At 51.7% G+C, this 12,022-nt stretch overlaps 1 protein-coding gene across 1 annotated transcript in view; it reads right to left on the bottom strand.

Annotated features, from left to right (window-relative positions):
* CRY2 (cryptochrome circadian regulator 2) overlaps positions 1-10,460 on the bottom strand; it is a 27,087-nt gene extending 16,627 nt beyond the window's left edge. Inside the window, exons 1-3 of the mRNA XM_044680077.1 lie at positions 10,209-10,460; positions 1,475-1,583; positions 249-391 (exon numbers count right to left, since the gene is read on the bottom strand). Coding sequence (XP_044536012.1) covers positions 249-391; positions 1,475-1,583; positions 10,209-10,453 — 497 coding nt within the window. The 5' untranslated portion in view covers positions 10,454-10,460. The remainder of the gene's footprint in view (positions 1-248; positions 392-1,474; positions 1,584-10,208) is intronic.
* Between the last annotated feature and the right edge of the window lie 1,562 nt (positions 10,461-12,022).

Genomic DNA, 12,022 nt, shown 5'->3' with positions numbered 1-12,022 from the left:
GCTGGGGGCTCAGCAGGGGGGGCCTGGGGAAGCTCAGGGAGGGGTGTAGAGCCCAGTGAGGCCTGGGGAGCTGAGCAGGGGGCTTGGGGAAGCTCAGTGGGCCGAGTGTGGCTCTTTGGGGATGGACAGCCTCGGAGAAAGGTCAGGGGGCAGGCAGGAGGGAATGACCGCAGCTGGACAGCTGGACGCCACTCTTCCTCTTCCCCCGCTGCTCCCCAGGGTCCTCCTGGCTGGCTGCGGCCCCTCACCTGTCCAGATCATAGAGCGTGTGCGAGTTCTCTGTGACCACCTCCACGCCGGCCTCCTTGGCCATCTTCACGATGGCCGTGTCGCGCTCCTTCCCGAAGGGCTCCGAGTCGTACTCGAAGGTCAGCCGGGTCACGCCCCATTCCTGTGGGGACAGTTTCTGCTAGGCCAGGGCTGAGGGCCGCCGGGACAGGCAGGGCCCCAAAGGGCCACTACTTGAAGCAGACCCAGAACGGGGCGAGGGGGGGGGCACCCAGGGGCTGCCACATCCGATCCCCGGCCGTGGGGAGGCCCCATTCCTGGGAGCCCCAGGCTGGGCCAGCCCGCAGCTCTAAGGGTTTCCCTGGCAGACTTAAGCAGGAACAGTTTCCTGGTTTCCACAGCAGCCCTCTGGGGGACTCTCCTAAGGGCCAGCCATAGTCGCCTTCATCATGCAGATAAACGAGGCCGGCAGGGTCGGGGTATCCATAGACAGGACACATCAGGGAAGGAGCACCAGAAAAATGGGCCAAGCAAAACCTCGCCCCGGCCTGATGCCCCCCACTCTACAGGAGCACAGTCCCCCCACATGGCACTGTCTGAGCCCTGCCAAGTCAGAGGCAGGGGCCCTCTGTTCAGAGAACTCCCCAAACTCAGCTCCTTGGGCAAGAAGTGGACAGACCAACCCCAGCAGGATCTAGAGCTTCTGGAACCCCAGAAGTTGGTGTGTCCAGTCCCATCTGTACAGAGGCAGAAACAGGGCCAGGAGGGCCAAGGGTCAGCCTGCAGGTCATCCTGCGCAGAAGAGCCGCCGTTTGAACCAGGGCCCTTGGCTCTGAAGCACCCCAACGAGGGCCCCGAGTCGCCAGGGGGCCTGGATCCAGGCTTGGATCTAAAAGCCTGGGAAAGTCGTGGGCCTGGCTCCTTAACATGAGTACAGCCGGATGAACTGGGGGCACCCCTCGATAAGGCACAGAAAGGCTGACCAGCTGTCAGGCCTGGGTGTGTCCCCAGAGGGAGGCCCTGAGCCTTGTTCCATCTGGCTGACCTGAGCCAAGTGAAATACAGACAGGAAGCCATTTGTGTCTGGGTCAGAAAGTGGGTAAGACTCGCCTCATCTCCCGCCTGGGCTGATGAGAGGCCCGATTCCTGGGATCTCTCCTAGAAGCTCTCCCATCCCCTGTGCGGCTAGGGGGACCCTGGGAGAACTGGAAAAGCCTCAGGCTAACAGAGGAGGCACAAAGCTTACCTTGAAGAGTCTCGGGAACACGTCTGTGGGCTGTCCTCGCACGACAAAGAGGCGGGAGTTCAGTTTCCTTAAGCTGATGTCCAGGTCTTCCAGGGACTGGAGGAGGAACCTGTAGGATGAAAGCGGGCTTAGAGACAGAGCGGAACAGGGCCGGCTCTCCTCCCAGCGAGTCGGCTCTTCATTTTACAGCTCCTTCATTTCCAAACAGATCTCTCAGTCTCTCCCTTACCCAGGGCTCCGTCCCTTATACAAAGAATAGAAAATGGAGACATTTTCTCCACATAGCAAAGCCCACCAACCATCAGCCATGCCGGATGCCCCCGGCCCCACTGGGCCAAGCCCCACATGGTCCCTGAAGTGGGCCTGCCGTGCCATCCCCACCTATGTTGTTCTCCTGGTTCTGCTCATGTCACTTTGCATCTGTTCCTCTACATCTCCAGGGCTTCTCTGAATTCCTCAAAGTCCCCCTTTCTCTGGTACAGTGATATTCCATGACGTTCGTGGACCACAATTTGCTTAGCCAGGCCCCAACCAATGGGCTCTAGCTGGTTTCCACCCCGAGATCACAGAGCCAACAGGTTTGCAGATGTCAGTCCTGGGTTTCTGGTTTTTGTAAATCATACCAATTTCCTTTCCTAACGGGGGCCTGAGGGCTAGAGCTGGGAAGCCAGACAATCGTCCCCACTTAGCTGCATTCTGCTTTCTTCCTGTTTAGTTACTCACAGTCAGACACAAAGGAGTGACTGCACAGAAGTTCTTTTTGAGGGGAGGGCTAGGAGGAATGGGAGACGGCAGTGCTGAGCAGAGGCTCACTCTCTAAGGTTTTGGCCACTCCAAGCCGGGCGTGGCACGCAGCCCCCACACTTCCTAAAGACTCAGGGCTCTGGAGTGTCCAGTAGCACTGTGGTGGCAGGGGCCTCGCCATGGGCCGTGGGCCAAAGGTGGGAAGAGCTAGTTTTCACCCTGTACTAGTCATGTGTCCTCTGTCACAGCATGGATTTCCTTAGACCTCTGTTTCCCTCGTCCGTGAAATGAAGATAACAGCACTCATTGGCCAGGGTTATTGTGAAGAGCAAAGGGTTAGTCCATGTAGAGTGCCCTGCAAACACCAATGCAGTGCCATTTGCCCTGGGCCTTGTGCCTCCATGCTGCTGAGACCAGATGAGAGGGTCAAAGGGAAGCCTTTCCTCTGGCCCTTCCTTCAGGGCCCGTCAGTATTCTACATCAGGCCACAGGTGAGCGTGTCTGCTCAAGACAGGCAGGGAAGGGCTGACCTTGTGCTGCTGCTCCTAAGCTCCCATGGCTCGGCCAGCCTGGACCCTTTGCCTTCCTCTATGCTCACAAGCAGTTTCTGTGGACCAGGACATGCACTATCTTCTCAGACAAACCCAAATCTAAAGCCCATTCTTGACATCTGCCCTGGGAACTAAGTCATGGCTTGGGCAGAAGGAATTTGGGGACTTTGTTCATTCTGGGCGACCCTCCACCACTTCAGAAAGAATGAACATCTTGGTATTGTAAAGGAACCAAACAAGGTGGGTCTACAGAGTCTGGGCATCTGTGAGTGCCCGGAGTCCACTCTCAGAGGGGCAGGAGAGCCAGGGAACGATGGGCATCTTCTCTGCCAAGGGCCCTGCCATCTCCTTCTCCTGTTTCAACATGGGGAAGCTCCCACATTATACTTTGCATAATGAAACCTGGCCCTTCGTGCAGAGCCTCACATTCCATGGGCTGGGAGGGAGGAGTGTCCACCAGCCAGTCACTCATAAACCTCAGAGGCTGCCAGCTAACGCCAACCCAGAAGCTACTACTGACGTACAAGGCGAGGCGTCTACCACAGACCTACATTCCTCCACAGGCTGGTTCTAGGGCCTGGTCCAAAGCATTGCATTGGAGACTCTCCCAGGGAGAGGGTGAGGAGAACTAGGACTAGCCTGACGGTGTCCTCTGGGAATGAGAGCTCAGACTGGGCGAAGTGCTGTGTTTTGAAAAGCTGACACCTTCAAAAATGGAAAGTTGAGATGGGGATGACGTAGTTTTGTGTCACCAGTGCTGTGACTAGAGGAAAAGTGAAGATAGGCACATGGCAAATAATCTGATGCCACCTGAAATCTGTGTGCCCTCTTCCCTTAGATGGTCCAGAAATAATGGTGTGAATTTCCATTTTGGGGGCCACAAAGAAAAATTATATGTGTGTGTGTGTGTGGGTGCTTTGTGCCCCCACCCCAATTGTTCTCACTATGCAATTCTGGAGGACAACTACATGAACACAGATTCTCAAGAGTCAGATGGGACCAGAGAGGCCTGGCTGACAGGTAGCTCTCCAGGCTTCACTAGGAGGTATCTCCTGAGGCAAAAATCTACCAGCTCTCAGGGCAGCCCATTCTGCTCTGGAGCAGTTCTAACTTTGAGGAAGGTTTTCCCCCTCCTTTCCCAAGTCACCTCCACACTCAGCTCCTCAAGTTCCTTTAATTGACTCTCATATACTATGTGCCTAAGGCTCCTCTATTTTGGTCCTTCTTCTTTGGACACTCCAGTTTGCCAACATTTTCCCTAAACAGAGCCCTCAGAACCACTTCCTGGGCCCCCAGAGGCTGTCTGGGCTTATTGTTGTCTTGGGGCTGTGAACTATTATTATGGAGAGCTTAGAGAACCCCAAGCCCAACCACCTCATTTTACAGATGGAGAAAGTTAAGGAACCTGCTCAGGATCACCCAGGAAATAAATGGCCCCAAAGCCTTTGACTCCCAGTCCAGTGCTTTCCCTTGCTCCGCCATATTACTCTCATGTACAGCTTCTCTTACTTAGACTTTAGGGTGCCATGATGCCATTGGTGAGGGAGGAGATAACCCTCTAACTTAGTGGCATTCAGGAGTTTCTGTGGCCAATTCAGCTGAGCTGGGGCTGGGAGAACAGACACTTTCTGTTGCTTGACCCCATGTGAAATCTACCCAGTTTGGCACAACCTGCTAGTAGAACCTCTAAGACTTGCTTGCATTGGGATGAGACTAGCAGATGATTTCAGGGGAAGACGCCTAGAAAATGGGTCTGTTTCCAAGGACAACACAGTCCCAAAGACATCCTTACATTAGTGTGACCAGGATGGAAAAGGTCAGAGGTCATGCCATGGGAGGGCAGGCTGAAGGAACCAGGGATGGTTAGCCTAGAGAAGAGTTGGGGTAGGGCAGGACCACAACTGTGTTCAAGTATTAAAGAGTTGCTGAGTGGAAAAGGGATCAGTAGTCTGCGCTGTGATGGATGAACATCGTCAGGGGGCAGATTTAAGCTCCATATAAGGAAAAACTGGTTAACAAAGAGAAAAGCAAACAAACCCAGGGGAAGGGAACAAGAGCTTCCCATCTCCTAGGACAGTGATGGGCAAACTTTTTAAAGAGGAGGCCAAAGGAAATGCTCATCTGTCGGTCTGTTTCTAAAGCAACTCTTTCAAAGTTTCATTGTATGGTATCCAATCATTGTATTTGTCAGATTAGGAATTATGTCAGGAAGCCAGATAGAACATTTCAGGGACCTGCATCTGGCCGATAGTTTGCTCATCACTGTCCTAGGAAGTCTTCAAGCACAAGCTAAATGACCATTTGGTGGGAGTGCAAGAGGGGATTATCATTTGAGCAGCTGGTTGGACCAAATAGATTTGAGATCCTTCCAACTCCAAGCTCTGTGACATTTTACTTAAGCTCCAGAAAAAGCCTCATCATCACTAAGCATTCCAGACCCATATTTGCCAAAATATGTGCTCCTCTTCAACTTGCCAGGGTGATAGGGAAGTCGGCTGGGCCAGGGTAGGAAGGAAAAGATGCTCCCCTCACCTACATCCAGGGGAACAGTGGCAGAGGCTGCTCTGCTCACTGAGCCATCCATCTATGTGGCTCTTGGAAGGGGCCCCATTTGTGCAGGAGGGTTTACAGCTGCAAATGTTACCACTTTTCCTCTGTAGGCAACCCAGCCTCCAGCCTGATCATTTTAGGTCTTCAGCATGCATCGATCTGTTCAATTGCCTTCAATCTGTTTCTTGTCATTAAGATTACTCCTTGGGGGCAGTTGAGTAGCTCAGTGGATTGAGAGTCAGGCCCAGAGACGGGAGGTCCTGGGTTCAAATCTGGCCTCAGACACTTCCCAGTTGTGTGACCCTGAGCAAGTCACTTGACCCCCATTGCCTAGCTCTTACCACTCTTCTGCCTTGGAGCCAATATTGGCTCCAAGATGGAAGGTAAGGGTTTAAAAAAAAAAAAAAGATTACTACTCCTTTCTGCCTAATTTCCCCAGCTTCCACTAAAATCAAGCCTTTTCCAGTCCCCTTAATTCTAGTGACTTATCTCTTCTAATTTTTTCCTATTTCCTGGATCTTTGTTAGCATGCTGTCTCCATCATTGGATGGGGAGCTCCTGGAAGACAGTGACTGTGTTTTGTATCCGCAGAGTTTAACACAGTGCTTGGCATGCCACTGGTGCTTAATAAACGTTCACTCACTGACTGAATTGTCTAAACCTAGCACTTTCCAGCTCTGTTTGTCTTCCCTTCGAAGAGATGGAGCCCCCATGCTATGCTCCCCATCTGGTGTGCTGCCATGCAGAAGGGGGACAGAGGGCTGGTTTAATTCGTATTTGTTCATCAGAACACGGAGGCCTCTGGCTGGTCTCTGCTTGAAGGAGAATGTGTAGCCCAATTTGTCTAGCTAAGAGCTAAGCCCTACCCCCACCCCAGCCTGATGTCAGCTCTGCACAATACCAAGGGAACCTGGACCAGGGTCAGCCAGCTCAGAGGAGCCCTGCAGGATGGACCCAGACATTCCTGTAGCAGATATAAGCAGAGGCCTTTCCTAGGGCTCCACCCCGGCTTTCATCTCTCCCCCTATGGGAGGAGGAAGAAAATGAAAGCCACTGGCTGACCTTCATCCTTTGGAGCTCAGAGCAAAGCTCCCAAGAGCAAAGCTTTGATTCCCCAGAGTCCCCAGGACAGCTTTCGGCTCCCAGGAGATCAGATCAGGACCACACAACAGAACATGTGAGATCTACCCTGTGGGGCCAGAGGCACAGGCAATGGCCCAGAAGGAGCCAGCCTTGATTCTGTGTTTAAATAGAGGAGAATAGCCTCACAGGATCTAAGGCTCAGGAAGAAGCACCAGAGGTCTAAGGTCAAACTGAAGTCTGGACTCTGTCCTGGGAGATCCTTTATCGATAGAGTTTAAGGAATAACAAAACCCTTCCAGTTCCCCTCTTGTCTCCAAGTAATCAGCAAAGGGGACCTGCTCTTAATGAATGGCTGAAAGGTACATATTCTTTTCTAAGGGGGCTTAGATATGTTCCCTATTTGCTTTTGGGAGATGAAGGCCTTTTGGGGTCTTGTCCTTGCCCTTGGCCAACTTTCCATCATCACTAAGGGCAACACAGACCTCAGTTGGCTACTTATATGAGAAATAAATAAATTAGATTCCTAGCACTTTCCCAGCAGGACAAAGTTTGTGGTCTCTGCTGTCCACATAACTCAAACAGGAAGATGACTTAGGGCCTAGATGCTAAACCATTTACAAATATAAATAGTTTTACCCACTACTAATTTAGGAAAAAAGTAGGGGCTAGTTGTTTTCATCCTAATTTGGACAAAAGGAAAATTAGAACATTGAAAGGATGGTTAAGTGACTTGCTGGGGTATTTGCTTGGATGGTTTAGAAGAAAAATAGCATCCCTGAGGAGTATGCTACAGTTCTGAGCCTGCTCTACCACAGGTCACCTTGTGCCTTTTCGCTGATCAAAAAGCCAGGAAAGCTGCATCTGTGCTGGGGTCTGACTGAGAGAGCAGACACAGGCGCTCTCCCTGCAAAGCTCTCCCTTGGGGGACCAGCTAACTGTCCCAGAGGCTGCAGCATGTATGCCCTGATGCCCAGGTTACTGACAGCTTCTCTGAATGCATGTGCAGCAAACCGAGACAGGGCAAGCATGTTTGTGGCCCCCACCCACATAAGCAGCTGTTCAGGCAGGCCTCCACACCCCAATGAGGGCTCTACAACATTCTCTCTTCTTTGGTTCCAAGGTGTGGCTACTACTGTCCCTAAGATGCTGGATACACTGAAGGTGGGCATGGGAAGGGCACTAGGGAGAGTGTAAATGGAAATTCTGGCCAGCTGGTGCTAAAAAAAGCACCAACTGAGGCTCATATACAATCACTCCATAAGCTGCCCCCAGACCCCAAAACCCTGAGACAAAGGGATAAAGCTGGCTCTCTACCGCTACCCATCTTTCTGTGATTTCTTTTCCTCTTCAAAGCTGCCAGCGCTATTCATTTTGACCCAGTTCATGTGCAGAAAATTGTACGTGGGCAGGGAAGAAAAAGTTCACAGTAAGATATCCTCAGGCCCACGGGTACCTTCCTAGGGATGTCCCTGAGATGAGAAGATGCAGATAGCAGCACGGGGCTCTGACTTCCGGCATGAACAACCACTCACAGGCTCTAAAAACACAGAGGCCACCTGGGGCCACTTGCAAGTGGCCAACGGTGTAATTGGTTGATATCTGGAGAAAGTATCATTATGGTCTGTCTCTTGTGACCCTGCCTCCCCCTTGCACAGTGGGAGGAGTCTTTGGACTTCCAGGCCTCTGTAGGACACTAGCCTATTCCACCTGGCTTATATGCTGTTTCACCTTCAGCTTTGTCCTCCCAAGTCAGCCAAACAGATTGCACCAGGCACAGAAATGCAGCACATCTCAGGATCAGTCACTGGGCTTCTGTATTAGTCCCACTTGGGCTCTGACAACATATCACTCGGGTGTCTCTGGCCTGCCAGGCCATGCCTTTCCTTTCACATTTGAAAAATAGTCACAAAACATTTATGTAAAGCACTAAAATCCATGCCATACCTCGTGCCTGCTAAATTCAAATGCAATTAGTAACCAGGCACTTTTCAAAGAACCAACTGGTCCTATCCAATTTCCATTGTATTCTGGAAAGACAAAGGTATTCTGGTCTCTGGTCCTCAGTTTCCTCCTTTGTAAGATGAGGAGACCTCAACTCTAAATTCTATGAGTCAATGCCATGGCCCTTAAAATGGTCATGTAACAAGCAGGTGGAAGATAGCCTATTTGCTATGGCCTTACTGGCATGCTGCCATATGAGAAGAGCACAAAGAAAGACAAGCTTGATTAAGTGTTTATTTATCAGAAAAGATGCTGGTGGGAGGAGGGGATGCTGGTGGGAGGAGGGGTGGTGATGCTGATACTAGTGTTGGGCATCATTATCTATCATTTGAGGGCATAAGTTTTATGTACCAGGCTACTATTTATGGAAACTGGAACCCAAGAGTAAGTAATGACCCCCAACAGAGACAAAGGCATCAGACTGTACAAGCAGCTCTTTCAATGACTACAATAGACGGAGGGGGCATTTAACAAGAACCAAGGCCCCCATGGGGCTAGAGCAACAGAATGTTTGCAGGGAATAAAGCCAGAGGATAACCTCTGCCTGTTATATTGCAGCGACACAAGCAAACACGGGTCTGGAACAAGGCAAACAAACCGTTCTGTTGCATCACATTTTAGAGAGGACAGACAGAGTACACAATGTCTCAAAATCGAACTGTTCTTGCCTCTGGTTGCAGAAGTAAATACCAATGAGCATGAGACTGTTGCTAAGCCTTTTGAGATCCTGTCACCATGCTCTCTGGAACATCATCACTAGGGATGTTCCTGATATCACAGTTTTCCTGCTCCCTTACTTCCAAGTCCACCTTAAACCAAAGATTATTCCACATGTTCTCTAAAGTTCTCTAAGGATGCATGGGAAAGGGTGAAGCTAAGCTGCTTGTTCTACTAAACCCGGCTACTGAGAATTCTTCCAAACTAGTTTAATACTGGATTAGGGCCCAGGACAGAGGGTACCTGTCTCAAAGCGGTCCCTTGGGTCTTTATTTATAGCTAGAAGTGTACATGGCTCTTTCTCTGGCATTAGCTAAGACAGGGTCCCAATGACAGGCACTAGGAAAAGGTAGAATGAAGGGAAGGAAATAGTTCAGGAAGCCAGAGGTTTAGCAAGGACCTGCTGAAGCAATGACATAGGGAGCTATAAACGACGTCCACCAAGTTGCAGAAGGATAAGCATATACTTCAAAGACCAGCTTCCACTAACCCTAACTCCAAACACACCTAAAATCCCTCTTCCTAATCAGGTTCAGCTCTCCTTCCCAGAGAACTCAAATTCAACGTCCTGAGCCCCTCCAACCATAAGTATCTTAACACTCCTTCTCAATCAGATGCAGCCAACCCCTCAATTTCAGGGGGCTGGATGTCTGGCCAGGTGCCTCTTCTGAGACCCTCTTTTCACTAACACCTTCAGTGCTCCTGTCCCTAAACAATTCTCCTTTGTTCTCTAAGGTGATCTCCTCCCCTCACCTCCACGGGTCACCTCCCTCCAATCTCCTCTTCTTTAGGGAGTCCCTTTTCCCTTGCCCACCGCCCTTCTCTCTGTGCCCCATCCCCCTCTCTCCGGGGGTCTCTGTCCCATCCTCCCTCCTCTCTGGGCATGGGGTCTTTGTCCAATCCCCCTCCTTCCGGGGCTCTCTGTCTCATCTTCCCTCCTCTCCTGAGAGCTCTGTCCCATTTCCCCCCCCATTCCCAGATATCTTCCCAGGGTAGCCCTCCAGGCCTCTGTCCCCCTCCCTGCGGCGGTTCTCTGCCACCTCCTCGGGCTCCGGCCCTCCCTTCCACCCTCTCCACCGTGCGCTCACCTCCAGCGGTTGATGCCCACGGAGGAAGAGGCCGCGAACCACGGGTCTAAGATGTAAACGCACCGCACGCACCGCGCCCCGCGCAGAGCCGCCTGCAGCGCGGGGTTGTCGTGGAGCCGCAGTCCCTTGCGGAACCAGTGCACCGAAGAGGCTCCTTCCTCCGGGGCCGGGCCGGGGAACGGGGCCGAGGCAGTAGCTGGAGCCGGGGCCGGGGTGGGGGCCGTAGCTGCAGCCGTCACCGTCATTACAGCCGTCGCCGCCATCACCGCCCAGACTGCAGTCAGGGCCTCCGCTCAGCCCCAGAGGGACCCTCAGGCCCCGCCCCTTACTGGAGCCCAGACCAATGTGGTTTCCTCTGCACTTACCAGCCCGCCCCGCCGCTCTCAGAGCGCCAGTCCTATTGACTTGCGGATTCCCGAGAGTTGATTGGTCCAGAGGCACGGGGCCGGTCCCGCCCCCTCACGTTCCCACCATGTGTGTCGGCCAGGGAGAAGGCGGGGTCTGCGGGCGGGGCGGTAGTGACGCATTGCGCCTGCGTGGGCCGGCGCCCCGAGGGTTTCTGGCTGCATCTCCTTTTTCATTTCCATTTTGGTCATCCCAGGAGACTTCTGGTCTTGTACCTGCTGGGGTGCGCAGGCGTGTCTTTGCGTGGAAAACCCCACTTGCCGCTCCTGACACTGTGGGCTCTCCAAGCCCCTCCTTTCCCCCAAAATCTTTCTGGAGTCGGGGTGGGGGAGGGGCTGTGCCTGGACAATAAGGGCGGAGTGGGACGTCCCTGCGTGGGATCCGCTCCGGGAGGAAGCTGGAGTCTAGCGTCGTCCTTGGCTGTGATCCCAAAGCATCCCTCGAGCTGTGGCTCTGGACTCTACCCTAATGGATGAATGCTTCTTTGAAGAAATAAAACAGAGCTATCTCCATTAGAGTTCGAGGGTCTGGGGGTTCCATCGTTCTCTCCTTCCTCTTCTCGCTCCGGGTGGGCCAGCCCCATGCGAAGCAGGAAGCTCCTGGCAGGCAGGCAGGCAGGCAGGCAGCATTTATTGAACATCTGTGCTATGTCAGGCGGCATGTATGCTTCTTATAATAATATAGTAATGGGGGCCACCAATGCCAACCATACTACACAGGCATACCTAATAATTTGTGGACCCCGTTGGCAGTTTGGTGTACTCTGTGAAGCCCTTCTTAGAACAATGTTTTTAAACGCACAAAATAATACACATAAGATTGCAAAAGAAACCAGTTAGATCAAAATCCATTAATCAAAATATTTTTTTTTAAACCCTTGTACTTCGGTGTATTGTCTCATAGGTGGAAGAGTGGTAAGGGTGGGCAATGGGGGTCAAGTGACTTGCCCAGGGTCACACAGCTGGGAAGTGGCTGAGGCCGGGTTTGAACCTAGGACCTCCCGTCTCTAGGCCTGGCTCTCACTCCACTGAGCTACCCAGCTGCCCCCAATCAAAATATTTTTTAATGAGTTCATGAAGCCATCCAGCATCTATGGTTGTTTGATACATATATTAATTGTTGTTTTAGGTAAAATGAGGAGACTGAAATAACTGACCAGTCTTCCGGAGTGTGGCCTTAGGGAAGGGCTGGGAATTTGGCAAGGTTGAGGTTCAATTTAACTCAGGGTTACAGAAATCAATCATAACCACACTAGAGTCAGTTTTTTGAACACACTTAAAATAATCTCAAGATTAATGTATACCTGGATTGCTACAGTTCATATCCCCAATGTTAAGAGCCTGTGCTGTACTTTTTTCACTTAGTTTTTCGTTTTTGTTTTTGAAACATGGCTAAAATTGAAATATATT

Source organism: Gracilinanus agilis, chromosome 6 (assembly GCF_016433145.1).
Source record: "Gracilinanus agilis isolate LMUSP501 chromosome 6, AgileGrace, whole genome shotgun sequence".
NCBI lineage: Eukaryota > Metazoa > Chordata > Mammalia > Didelphimorphia > Didelphidae > Gracilinanus > Gracilinanus agilis.
This window is presented reverse-complemented; position numbering and strand designations above follow the sequence as displayed.